General features: G+C 46.8%; 1 protein-coding gene across 9 annotated transcripts in view; it reads right to left on the bottom strand.

The window, feature by feature from the left end:
* The window catches only part of MAD1L1 (mitotic arrest deficient 1 like 1), a 322269-nt gene that overhangs the window by 35950 nt on the left and 273402 nt on the right, over window positions 1-12917 (bottom strand). Inside the window, exon 18 of one of the 9 annotated variants that reach the window (XM_090151568.1) lies at window positions 1132-11854. The exons of the other annotated variants lie outside the window; for them this stretch is intronic. Coding sequence (XP_090007694.1) covers window positions 11828-11854 — 27 coding nt within the window. The 3' untranslated portion in view covers window positions 1132-11827. Of the gene's footprint in view, window positions 1-1131; window positions 11855-12917 lie in introns of those variants that run through there. 9 annotated transcript variants of the gene reach the window in all.

Raw genomic sequence — 12917 nt, 5'->3', positions numbered from 1 at the left:
TTCTCACCAGCTCAGGCTCATTTCCATCGTTCTGTTGCCCTCCTTCACAGAGCTGGCAGGTTTTTCCTTTTAGGAAACCCAGGAGAGAACCGTGCAACCAGGCAGCGCATGCAGCAGCCTGGAGGCTTTGTGCTTCAGCCCGGGCAACAGCAACACCTTTGCTTGAAGGCACATTCGATCCCTTCTGAGCACTAATGGACCAGCTGGAATGGTCCCATCCCTTCCATGGTGCTGCTTGGCTGGAATGAGAGCAGCCCAGAGGCACAGCACAGCACTGTTGTCCCACATCCCTGCCAACCACCTGACACCAGCCCAATTGCATGCACTCTTCAGGCATTCACCACCTTTTCTTCTATAGGTTCAAAAATCTACAACTTTGAGTCTTCAGATCTCAAGGTTTGCGAGCCCTTAGCTGAGCATCATCTCTATTCAGCATGGCTTAGAAAGCCACGTAAAAACACGTGGTGTTGAGCAAAAGCATAGAGAGAGAAGCCATAGGAGCTCGGGGCGGCGAAAAGGAAAGGAAGGAGGTTTCAGTATCACCAGCACTCACCAAGACCCCGAGGTATCTCAAAGGGCATCGCATTGAGAAGAGCTCCTCTGCGTGTGAAGGAAAAGTCCAATTTTCCATAATTTGTCAGGTTAATAAATGACTCTCCTCTTCTCCCTACAGCCTCTCCTATTACCAATTCTCATGCAGCATGCTGGAGCCTCCTTTCACTATTAATACCACTCACTGTGAAATGTAATTACCAGCTCTATCACAAAGCGTCAGGCACATTTATCCACTGTACACACTCGCTGACTCCAGATCACATCAGTCACTGGTAGGCTTGTTCTGACAACGCTGTCCAAAGGAAAAAGTGTCTGCACAGACTCCTGGCTAACTTAGGCCACTTAAGCATGGTGCAAAACCATTCTGTGCAAACAAGAAGCAAAGAGACATGTTTAATTTAATACGGACTCATAATTTAAATCTGACGGGAAGAAGTGTTGGCTGGAGAAGATGGATGAGTAAATTCTCTAGAAAGTGATTCAAAACGAAACGAACGGCTCCCTCCTCCAGCCTGACACAAGCAAAATCCCTCCTCTGCTTTATGCTTTAACTCTCCTCATTACGTTTTGATTAAAGTCAACACAAAGAGCTCACTTGCTGTCCCTTGCTTGTGGCTTTCTCCTTCTCCCTCCTTCCCCTCTTTTACATCTCTTTTGCAGCCATTTCCCAGCAGGCACGTAGGAGACCCACAAATTGCATTGTTCAGTCCTTTGCCATTTGGGGAAGCTGCAACTCTCACAAAGGGCAGTGGCTCAGCCAGATGTAGCAGCTCCAGCTTTATTTAAAAATCCTATTAGTTGGAAGAGAAAATAATACACATTCTTACTGATATCCAACTGACTCATATATTAAGTGTTTCCAATTCCACGGGGCTGGAGGCAGCCTTTCCTGTCCTGTGTGAATATCAAATACGTGCTTTGAAGGCGGAACCTTCATTACACTCAATATTCTTGCAGCTGTTTAAAAGCAGGCAGCCTGAGCTTACAACGGGGAGCAGATAAAAGGTGAATTTTATTTACAGTTGAGTGTTAGCACGGGGCTGTGAACACGGAAATCAAACCGGAGAAATGCAACTCAAAGTACTTCTGACAAAGTAAAGTAAGAATAACCAGAACACTTGAGAATGAAAGGAGCGGAATTGGAACTGGATTAGTTACGTTAACTACTCATCTCTATTGGTGTGCCTCCAACATCTGGGCTCTGGTGTCTCTACCCACAGACCCTCTCCCACATCCCATCATCATCTTGCAATATACGAAGTCAAAAACGAAGCTCTGACCGCCTTCTGGCTGCGCCATGCCCAGCACAGCTCCCTCTCCTTCACTCCCATAGAGGTGTGAGAGCCTGTGCCCAGTCATGGCCCCACGGCAGCTGACCACCAGTGCCTCCCAGTTCCCACCAGTTTCCTAGAGCCAGGGGAAAGCTGCCTTCAGCAAAACGAAGCGCTCACAGCTTTTCTCTCGAGTGAAAAGGAAAAAAAAAAAAAAAAAAAAAAGAACAGAAAAGGAAAGCTTGCAAAAGTTCAAGTTCTAAAGAACTACAGGATTAAACGGCGCCAGATGAGAAAGGGAACCAAGTGGGCGTCTTCCAATTAAAATAAAGCACAACACTGTGACCTGCTACGGCGTGTCTGTCCAAGGTGTACATCGAAGCAACCACCGGAATAAATCTCTGTGCACCTTAACAGCAAGTAATGGTGCTCCCGGAGCCTGGGAGGATCAGATGTTCCCATTTCCACATCGCTGTGCTCTTCAATACCCAACAAACGCAACCGGTGGAGGAGAGGAGAAGGAAGCAGCTGAACTTCAAACCTTTCCCACACTCCCTTTATTTTTGGCGTCGCTTCCAATAATGATTAATTTGTGGATCATCTTCTCCTAATCTCACGCAATAATGACATTTCCTGCTTTGATTCGAGCCTTTTTAAGCACGCTGGTGGCAGATGGCAGGCTATTACGCAGCAAGGCCATACTGCAATGGAAGCAGGAAGGGTTATTAACAGAAATAGTAACTCTCCAAAATCAAAAAGGTGAGGGCCCACGGAAGAGCCACAGTTTTATTTTTACACCTCAAACCAGTTATTTGAATGCATTATGAATGCTGTAAATATCCCCGATGGATATAATGAAAATGCATTATTAATTTTCACTCATTATTAATGAACTTATAAATTCACAAGTGATGGAGCCATGACGGTGTGAGGGAAAGGTCATGAATAATAACTGGAAATGAATAATATATACACAGCTCACAGGATACTATGCTGTAGTGCCTCATGTTTATTTAACTCAGCGGTGCATTGACTTTTTATTCTTCGCCAGATAATAGCAGAAAGAATTAGAGGGACTGTAATCTCTATTAATTCAACATAACAGATCACAACAGGCAGCTGATCCTTCTGCAGGGAGGCTGCTGTGCCCTAACACCAAAAAAGCAGGGATTCCCCTCTGCTCTCCTCTGTCACTCTTCCTCCGTGACACTCATTCACTGCCAGCACTCAGAGCATATCAGATTTAGAAGGAACCACAGCAGAGCCAGAGATAAGCTCATGGCAGGTGAGGGCAACCAGCCCAACATCAGCAGAGACGTGCCCAAATCTCTGGTGATATCCCCATGTGACAAACAGAGGGAGGCGAGCCGTGTGCTGTGTGCACATACAGACAAATTTGTTTTGGTTCCATCTGTTAGGACTAATTTGTTAATTATTAAATAGATAATTTATCATCGCTGCCTGCTTGATCGGTGTTTATTATCCACTGTCTGAGGCAAATGGAGTGCTGTGTGAATAAAGACGGGATTAATTAGTAACGAAAAGTTCAGGCAACTGCAAACTTGTGGTGGTTGCTTCCAGGCCCTGAACAACAACGGGTTGGGAGGAAACATAAGGAATTCCAGTCACCAAATGCCACAAATGAATTGCTGCTGAATGATGGAGAGCAAACTCTAAGTCCTAAGACATTTGCCATAGCACTTTCCAACCCATTTCTTCTTAGGTTGCACCCAGTTACTCCAGTAATCACAAGTTGTGAGCAAGCAGCTATCCAGGGTTTGCTTTGGTAAGCATCCCCATTGCATCCCCAGCCCCACAGAGAAGAGCTGTCCCCTTGCTACATCTGTTCAGACCATCCACAAAGCAGAGCCAACCAAACCATCTGCTCCCCTATTCCTGGCCTTGGGCTGGAATCACGGAATCTTCATTTAAAAATTACACGTCATTCCTCAGACAGAGCCTCAAGTCCGGCAGAATGACGGACACCCACATGTCAGCCTCCCCCACCACGTTTTGCTGCTGCACTGCAGAACGGGGGAATTGGCTTTTATGGTTAATTTTAAACCTCCAGAACAGACGGTGGCTGCTTCTTTCAGATTTTAGTTACTTAATTTAGGTGAATGGGGGTGATGGGAGAAGGAGGGGAAGGGGCAGGCAGAGGTGATGGCAGGAAGCAAGAAGCTTTCTGAAGCTTCACGACACGACAAGCTTTGCAGCCCTTGCTTCATGTGGTAAAACAAGAAGGAAAAGGCATACCTGCAACCTTATGTACTGAGAAACACTCACAAAGGTTTCAACAATGAAATTCCATGAGGAATTTCAAGAGAGAACAGAACCTCCTCCTATAGACCACAGGCCACACAAACAGCAACAACTCTGACATGCAGGAAACCAGAGAAAGGGATGCTGAGGGCACACAAAGTGATGAATTCCAAAGAGTCAAGTGCCCAACCCACAGCCACTCAGTCTTCTCAACAAAGGCATCGAGGGAAATCAAAGCAAGGAGATGATACGTTATTTGATGAAAGGCATTTTTCAGGTTAATGGACAGACCACAAATAGCAATGAGTGTCTACAGTCATGCACCTAGCAAAAAGATGCATCACAGTTTGCTCCCGGTGGGAAGAAGATGCTCCCCAGAACATTAATTCAGCCAGATCTTGGGGGAACTTCAGGTGACATTTTGGTTGCATCTCCGCTCCCTTCTGCTGCTCATCATCAATTTAACAAGTATTTTGTACAAACGAAAAGTTTTCTTGCTCAATAAATTAATTATGGCAGAGTAAACAAAAACTTTTTAAAAATGCATGTTTTGATGTGATTGCTTTTTTAATTGGCTGGTTTAACATTTGAAATTTGATTTAATTTTCAACTTGATTATCCTCACCACGGGGTCAGGCTGCCGGAGACACAAACGAGCTCTGAAGCCTCGGGCGCAACCCAGCGGGGCTCCCGGCGGAGCCTGCTCACTGCTGTGTGCTGCCAGCCCCCTCCTGCTGCCATTAGTACTATTTAAGAAAGGAAGATCAAATTCAAGCCAATGGAAGGCATACTTTTCCCAGCTCTCCATTAGTAATTCTGAGATGAGACGGTGCTCTGGAGCCCGGGGTATTCATCCCAGCTCTGACAACTTCTTTCCTTAATTGCTTCAGTGCAATCTCCACGCCACCCCAACTGTCTTTGCCCATAAAACGAGTGATGGTAACAAGAAGGGATGGTGTTGAATGGATTAATTATGTCTGGGAATAGCTTGAAATAGGAATGCTACAAGCTGGGACCAAGGAAACCATTGCATTTTCAGTCCTGTGGCAGTACAAGCACGGTGTGACCAGTCTGATGAGTCCACAACAACTTCAGCTGCCTCTGACATAAGATGTGTTTACAGCCCCACCAGTACTGAAGCTCAGGAAAGCCATTTTCCTTTCAGCAGAATTATCCAGTTGCTGGTAAAAGCTGCCATACGTTTCTCTTTCCTACTTCAAAGGAGCCTTTTGCAGCCTTCCACTACTTGCTGTTACCAGTATTTGCACTATCAGGTGTTCTGTTCATCAGTACCTCTGATTTCTCATTGGTTCACAAATTGCAGAGCTCAAAAGAATTGTAAGAATCAGCCAATCTAAACTGATGAGAAGCACAAGCTAGTGAATTAAGCAAAGCAGATTCTGCATCAAGCTCATAATTGCAAGCTGACTTAGAACATTTCTTGTACAAGAATATCCCATCTTCATTTAGACACTTCAAAGTGATAGTGAATCCCCCACGTACTGAGATAAATAGTTCTGATGGTTAATTACCCCTGTTGTAACAAAAGCATTTCCTTATTTCTAATCTTTCCTGGTTTCTACTTCCAGTATTTGATCTTATTACGCTTTTGTCCGACAGATTAGAGAGCTCTTCACTAGCCAGAATCATCTTTCTGTGTAAGAACTTAGTCTGTGATCAAGCTTCTTATTAAGCTACCCTTTTTTTAAGTTAATTATAAGGAAATTCTCCAGGCTCTGAGACGTTTAGATCTTGAGGTGAGGAAGGAGGAAGAGAGACTGTCCAGTGAGAAGTTCCAACTTCTCCATTGTACAGTGAAAAAATCAGGTTGAAATAATGATGTGATGAAAAAGAGATGCCTTATGCTATCCATCACATCTCTACCTCACCACTCCTTCCTCCTCTTCTGATACAGGTAACAAAGGAGTTGATGTTGGAAGGTGGTTTCAGACTTTGTACATCTTCTCAAACATCAGTGGCACTTCCTCAGCGGAGGCAGAAAAGGATAAGGGAAAGACAGACATGCCAGGTGATGCTGCTGGAAGACCCCAGAAGAGGCACTTTTAGACTATCTGTTTTCTTCTCTATAGAAAGATGTTGTCTCCTCCTAGTGCTGCTTTGCTCCTGTCTGCACGGCACATTACCTGCAAGCATCTCTTCTCCTAAAGCTGATGGGAGTTCCTGGATCGCTTTCCTCCTCTCCTCCCACTTCTCTCGCACATGTGCTTCTCTTTACTCTCCTTCTTGCCAAGATGCCTTGAGGAGTGCTTTCTCCTCTCCCTCTTTTAGCTGTATGTTCTCTGTGGGAGGACTTTCAGGGCCGCAACTCTCCTCCGCACCCATGAGATCCCTCTGTTCCTCAAATCCTGCTCTGAACAAGAGCTGATTTTCTGCTCTGTCAGTGAAACTTCAGTTCTCAGCACTGCTTGGCTACATGAACGCAGCTCCTAACTGGAAATCTCCAAACCCAGGCTTGGCACGTCATCTTCTCCTTTGCAACACTCCTGCTCAACTGCTCAGCCCTGCCATACTTCTGCCTGCTTCAGATGGGAACAGATCTGGCCTCCGAGCATTGCTGCAAGCACAAACACGCAGCAAGCAACACAACTCCAGGGCAAAGCTACACTGCTACCTGTGGGATCTCCAAGCAGTATCATCTTTCAGTGAGTCAGTGCTGGGAAAAGAAGATGAGAACAGCTGTGCTGTTGCCTTGAGACCGATCCTCCCATGTCAGCACTGCTTCACAGTCACAGAAACGTTTCTTCTCACGAAGTACCTCATCCTAACTTATGCTAACCACTAGTTGACTTCATTCATCATTAATTGCCTCCTCTCTGTGAACTGGAGTGTTGCTGCAGATGCATTTTAATTTGCTTTAAATTGAGCGATAACAGCAGTTTTCTTTACGCTTCTATCGGTGCTGAACAGTGGCATGGCAGTTGTGTGTGAGCATGATGCCACAGTAGGTATCTGGGGGGACCTGGGAGGAATCCACCAAGTAGCAAATGCTAAACTATAGCTACAAACCCAGAGGTGCTGGGTATTTTAATGGCATCACGCACTGCTGCGTGGGTTTTAGGTAGACAGCAGAAAATAGTTGGGAGACAGCAATCAGGCTGAGGGAGTTGGGAAGAGCTCAGACTGTCTCTCCTGATCCAATTTCTGGGAATGAGGCAAAGCTGGGACAAAAGGCTGGGGTCACGTTGACCGCAAACACCAGATAATGAATGAAAACAAACCAAACCAACAAATTTCTACCATTTGTCTCTTTACCGTCTTTTAGTGCATTTCTTCCCCGGACTGATGCCGAGGCAGGAGGGCAGCCAGCTCAGCCTGTGGATAGGGCAGGCTCAAGTCCTCTCCTTTTCAGACAGCAAAAATTAGCACGGTGGTCTCTAGATCACTGAGCAGGACGCAGGGCCATGGTGGTTTCTGTTTCATTCACACACCTGCTCTTAAACAGCAGCCAGAGAGAGGTCAGAACCCCTTTCTGGAGAGAAAAAATATGGCCCAGTGTCAGTGATTTTCTGTCACTTCTGGCAGGGACCCAGACCTGGCCTGAGGACCTTTGGGTGAAAGGTTTGGTCTCTATTGACTTGTTTTCTGGCAGTGCTAACACTGGCGAAAGATCACTTTTCACATCAGTTTGGGTTATGATTTATTGGAACAGAGGTCGAAATTCAATAAAACAAGCATCTCCCTCATCACCTCTCAGCAACCATGCCTTGGTGCTCTGATACTTCCACAAAGTCAAAAAAAAAACAACCCAAAGCCCTACCCCAGTGAAATTAAAGGCTGCCAGACGCCTATGTCTGAATGATTGCTTTCTGTAACCAGCTGTCACAGCCAAAGCCACACAGACACACAGTGTGGAGTCCACCCAGTGGCACTGCTGGGCTGAGGCTGGAGCCTGAGCAACACGGGATGCTGCTGGGGGAACCCATGTTTCCCACAGAGTCCTTCAGGCAACGGCAGCACGAGAAGAAGAAAGGAATCCACTCCTAAGAGTTGGTGCACGCCAGTTGTGCGAGTACTCCAGACATAAATTTCCTTCTATTAATGAGTCACAGTGGTCACATAACCTGCCACTCCGTCTCTTCTTCCCTTCTAACAGCTCCTTTCGGAGATGTAATCTCAGTAAAATGCTGGAGGAGCCTCTCAAATGGCTGTGTTTTACTGCTGTCAGTCCATCGCTGTTTTTTTTTATCTCAAAGGAGGAATAATCTCTCCCTTTAGAGATCAAAGTTCTGTGCTCCTGGATGGGAGTTGCTGCTTGCCCTGAGCACAGACCACCAGCAGTCCTGCACCAGAGCAGCAGTGTTAACCCAGCCAACAGCTTTCTGGTACAGCACTTATTTCTTATTTGTTTAGTGCCCAACATACAGCTGGTATTCGTGGGGAAAGGACATAGGCAGAGCCCCTTCCTCAAAAACCTTTTAGGATAATGACTGGAGAAGAAAGAAAAGGAATCCTCGTGGTTGGGAAAGACCACCAAGCACAACCCCAACCCATCCCTACCACAACACCAAAGCAATCCCTCAGTGCCACATCTCTGCGGTTCTGGAACACCTCCAGGGACAGCAACCCCACCACTATTCTTTACAGCTTTCTATGTGCATGTAATTTATGGAAAAAAAATGGTTATTTGAGTATGAAATGGAACACAGAAGGGCAAAAATATGAAGCAGCTGCACAAACTGGTAGAGAGCTCTCCCCTCCTCATCCTGAGGCATCTGGCTACACCAGCAGCACTGCATTCCTCTGGACCCAAGGTTCTCCATACAAAGCCAGAACGCAGCTCCCTGCCTTCCCTCTGCCTTGGGGTGGCTGATACCAGTGCTCAGACAGGTTACACTGTCACCAGGAAAATAAATATTTATGACAGTCTCATAGGTAACTCCATCATCTCTACCAGTTGCCTGAATGCTTCACCACTTATACAGATAGTTCAGGTAAATACAATCTCTGTATGTGCTAAAAAAGAAAAGTGTCTGAATTTAGAAAGCCAGATTGGGCTTTACCAGCAGCCAGAAGCACGTAGCTGGAAGCTGCAAGATTAAATAACTCCAAAAATTGGGCTTCTATGGAGGCCATAGACAATATTTCTATTTTGGGTTTATTGTCAGCATTACAGGCCGTATGCAATCTGCCTCATTCCTGCCTGTGGTCCAGGGCTGCCTGCTAAAAACTGTTACTGCAAATCCTCTGCACACTGAAGGCTTTGGCAGCAGCTGGCTGGGAGCAGGCTGAGCAGAAGGGGCTGGGACCAAAGGAATCATCATCAGGGTCCAGATCGGTAGATTAACAAAGATGAAGGAAAAGACATGGAGAAACCTGAGGGTTTCTGATTTTTCTAAAGATGATCAGAATTACTTTTCTTTGTCAAGAAGATCTCTCTTGCAATGCTACCATGGTCTCTCCATCTACTGCTTCCCAGCAAGATTCCCTTGGGAGCTCCATCTTCCGTGCTTTAGGGAAAGGGGTTGGAAAACGAGACCCAGTGAACACCAGGAGATCCTGCTCAGTGCAGGAGGAGGCTCTCCTCCAGATACATGCCAAGCAACGGGTCCCCATGATGCACAAATACAGCACACAAAAAGACTGCTGTACACGAACAGGAGCAGAAGTGCATCCAGAGAAGGCATTATTTCTGCTGGGATTAGGCAACATACATGGAAAGCCATCTGCTGGGAAGCAGCAACATGCCTGGCCTCACCACGATGCTCCCTCCCATTTGCCACTGTTCTCATCTCAGTGCTGGCCTGCTTTCAGACAACTGCCTCGCGTTGGCCAGTGCTCCACTGCAGCAACAAAACCCCATTGTCTCTCATTCTCTCTAACATCCTTTATGTATTCCCCACTTGATGGCTCCCAAACACTTGTTCAGGTGGCACAGTGCCTACCAGTCAGGCCATTTTCTCCGTAGCGTACAGCTGTCCTCTGCGCGGTCTCTCCGTGCAGCATGTCCCAGCTCCAGGAACAGAGACTGTGACCATGCTTCCACTCCCACCTCTCTGCCTCACAGCTCGTGAATGGAAAGAAGGAGCAGAGCAAGAATAATGAAGCAGAAAAGAAAGGCATTACTCGCAGAAATTGTATTGTTTCTGCTCCACACGCTGACGATGACAGCCCACAGCCATTCCCCAGGGGCTTATTCCAAATCCAAACACACAGACCTGTACATTACTCGGATGAAGGCTTCCCTGCTTGGGTTCATTTCAACTCTAACAAGGCCGCGGCTTAAGAGAGAGACCGAGCTAACAGAAAGTAAGGTTGGAGGCTTAATGGATTCAGGAAGATTGCTGGTCCCCACTGACACACACACACAGGTGTATGCTGAGCTGCCCACCCCTCCCAGGACATCAGGCTCCTCTCTGCCAGCTCCTCTCCAGTAGAGTGCAGGGAGACACAACCGCGTGTGCATCTCAACCCTAGGAAGGCAGAGTGCACCCAGCACCTATGGTAGCACTCAATGCTGGGTACCAGAAGGCCAGAAAAAAAACAGATGTTTTTTTTTCTTGGAGCTTCTTGCTCCAAGAGAGCAGCGCAACCTTTCCTGTGTGCCTGGAGATCTTTAGCACTACACAGTTTGGATAAAGAAGATTTGTACAAAGGGAAAAACAACAACGGGAAGAATCCCAGTGGCCTACCCAGACAGAAGCACACACATAAGGCAGAGGAGCAGCAGATGAATTTCATGCCTTGATGCAAAGACTGAATTTAAATAACATAAAGCACCGCATTTCCCTCCTGCCTCCACGACATTGCACATAGAAAGAAATCCATATGGCAAACCTGGCAGCGAGAACACGCCTCTGTGATTTCCACTGAGCTAATGGCAGCCAATAACGTTACCTGTATCAGGGAGGACAGCCTTCCCACCCATCCCAATATTGGTCTAATAAAAGGTCAGCCTATTATATGGCATCTATTTGCAAAATGAAGAGCCTCTCCGCGGCAGCTAAATGCTTGCTTTGGATTCGGAATTACTGTAATTAAAGTTACATTGTGCTCGGATTGGTGCCAATCACTGCGGAGCTCCAGGCACGACCTGCCGTTCCCAGCGCCATGTGCCTGGGCGTCCCACTCCATTAGCTCCAGGGAATTAGCTGTCATTAACGAAGAGATGCACACTCCTTCGTGTTGTCAAACCGCAATCAAGCAGGTCACAGGTGAAGAATAAATACTTTCAGAACAAGCCCAATTACACCATTTACATTTCATTACAGAACCTGTTTAATCCACTGATGGGCTCCCAAGTTCTTTTGCCTAATAAACAGCATTTCAGAGGAATTAATAGGCCCTGCAAAACATGCTAATTACACTCTTTTGCATTGCATTTGCAATATTGATTTTAAAGTTGCTCCTTCTCCCTCCACCTTCCCTTTCCCAGCCCCAGAGCCTAAACTTTCAGCAAAGTACACTCAAACCAACCTAATTACTGGTGGCTTTAGAAACTAATGCATCTCTCTTGTCAAAGCTCAGCTCCAGCGAAGGTCAACATATAGGGAAGGATTTTCACGTCCATAACTTGTGCGAGTTCCTCCAGACGACCACTGGAAACAGCTGCTGAATAGCAATTGCAGGCAGAGAGCAGGCATCAGCAGAGACTTTGCCATAGCAACGAGCCTGGCTGGACCCGCTCCCCAAAGACGCCTCCTCCTCGCAAAGACCACAGCGGCGGAACGGGGACAATGACAACACAACCACTGCAATCTCACTTTGATTTGAAAGCGAAGCTATTTGATGCTCTCCTGAGCGCTGAACTGTTTAAAAACAAAAGGAAAGTTTATTTTCAAATCGAGGGCCTCAGTTAAACCATTCAGAAGAGAGGAACAAATCAGATATGCTCATGAAGTGCACTGTCTGGCTGGTTACTCATCCTGGTTGTTTTGCCCAGCTCCTGCCATCGTTTTTTCTTTTCCTCCTCTTCACGCTCACTCTGCGCCCCCCTCCGCTCTCTCAGACCTGCTTTCTCTAGTCAGTGAGTTGTCTTTCCAATCTCTGACTTGCCACTGACTTGGTGGCTGTCCCTTACCATCAGGGTTGTTTTTAACACAGAGCTTATCGACAGCTAAAACCACTCAGAGGAGATGGAGAGAGGGACAGCAGCGCTCTTGCACAGCACCTGCCGAGTGTTTAAAGAGAGCCAGTAATAAAGGACAAAACCCTGCTGCTTTTAATTCCTTTGCTAACAACAAGGCAGGAAAGAAAAGCCAAAGGAGGTCACCTCTGGGCTGCCAGAGGATAGCATGGCACAGAGAGGCCATGAGCTGGAGGAGAAGAGGGGCTGCACCTACACACCATGGCTGGGGGACCCCTCAATGGTAGGGAGCTCACAGGAAGCACTTATCCCAGAAGGCTTTCCTGCAAAACTCACGTGGCTTAAGAAATGCCATTGAAAGGGCTGAAATCTGCTCCTTTGTCTGCTCCTGTCTGTGAGAAGTGCTCCTCAGTAGGTAATGCAGGACTCTGAGGGCATGGAAACAGATGCCACAAAAAGAGACATGTGGAGCAGTCAAAGGAGATGACACATACTGCTCAAACGTGTTGTCTCTTCAGGAATCTGGGCTGATAAAAGAGAATACATCCCCAGCTGCACCAAAGAACAGCACAAGTACAACTCACAGCTACGATCTCCTCTCCTGCGCCTGGTTTATGTGAATGCTCATCCAGGAGCATGTCACTGCACCAGTCAGAACCGTTTGTGTGAGCCCAATCACCCATGCAACCCTCTTTCTGAAGTCACAACCAGGTGTTCTGTAGTGCCCCAGGTAACGCAGCGCACTCAGCAGCTTCCCACCATCTGGGCACAGACTGTGCTGGAAC

The sequence above is a fragment of the Phasianus colchicus genome, chromosome 16, assembly GCF_987193195.1.
Source record: "Phasianus colchicus chromosome 16, bPhaCol1.hap1.1, whole genome shotgun sequence".
Lineage (NCBI taxonomy): Eukaryota > Metazoa > Chordata > Aves > Galliformes > Phasianidae > Phasianus > Phasianus colchicus.
Note: the sequence above shows the minus strand (reverse complement) of the source record. Positions and strands in the feature narration are given on the sequence as shown.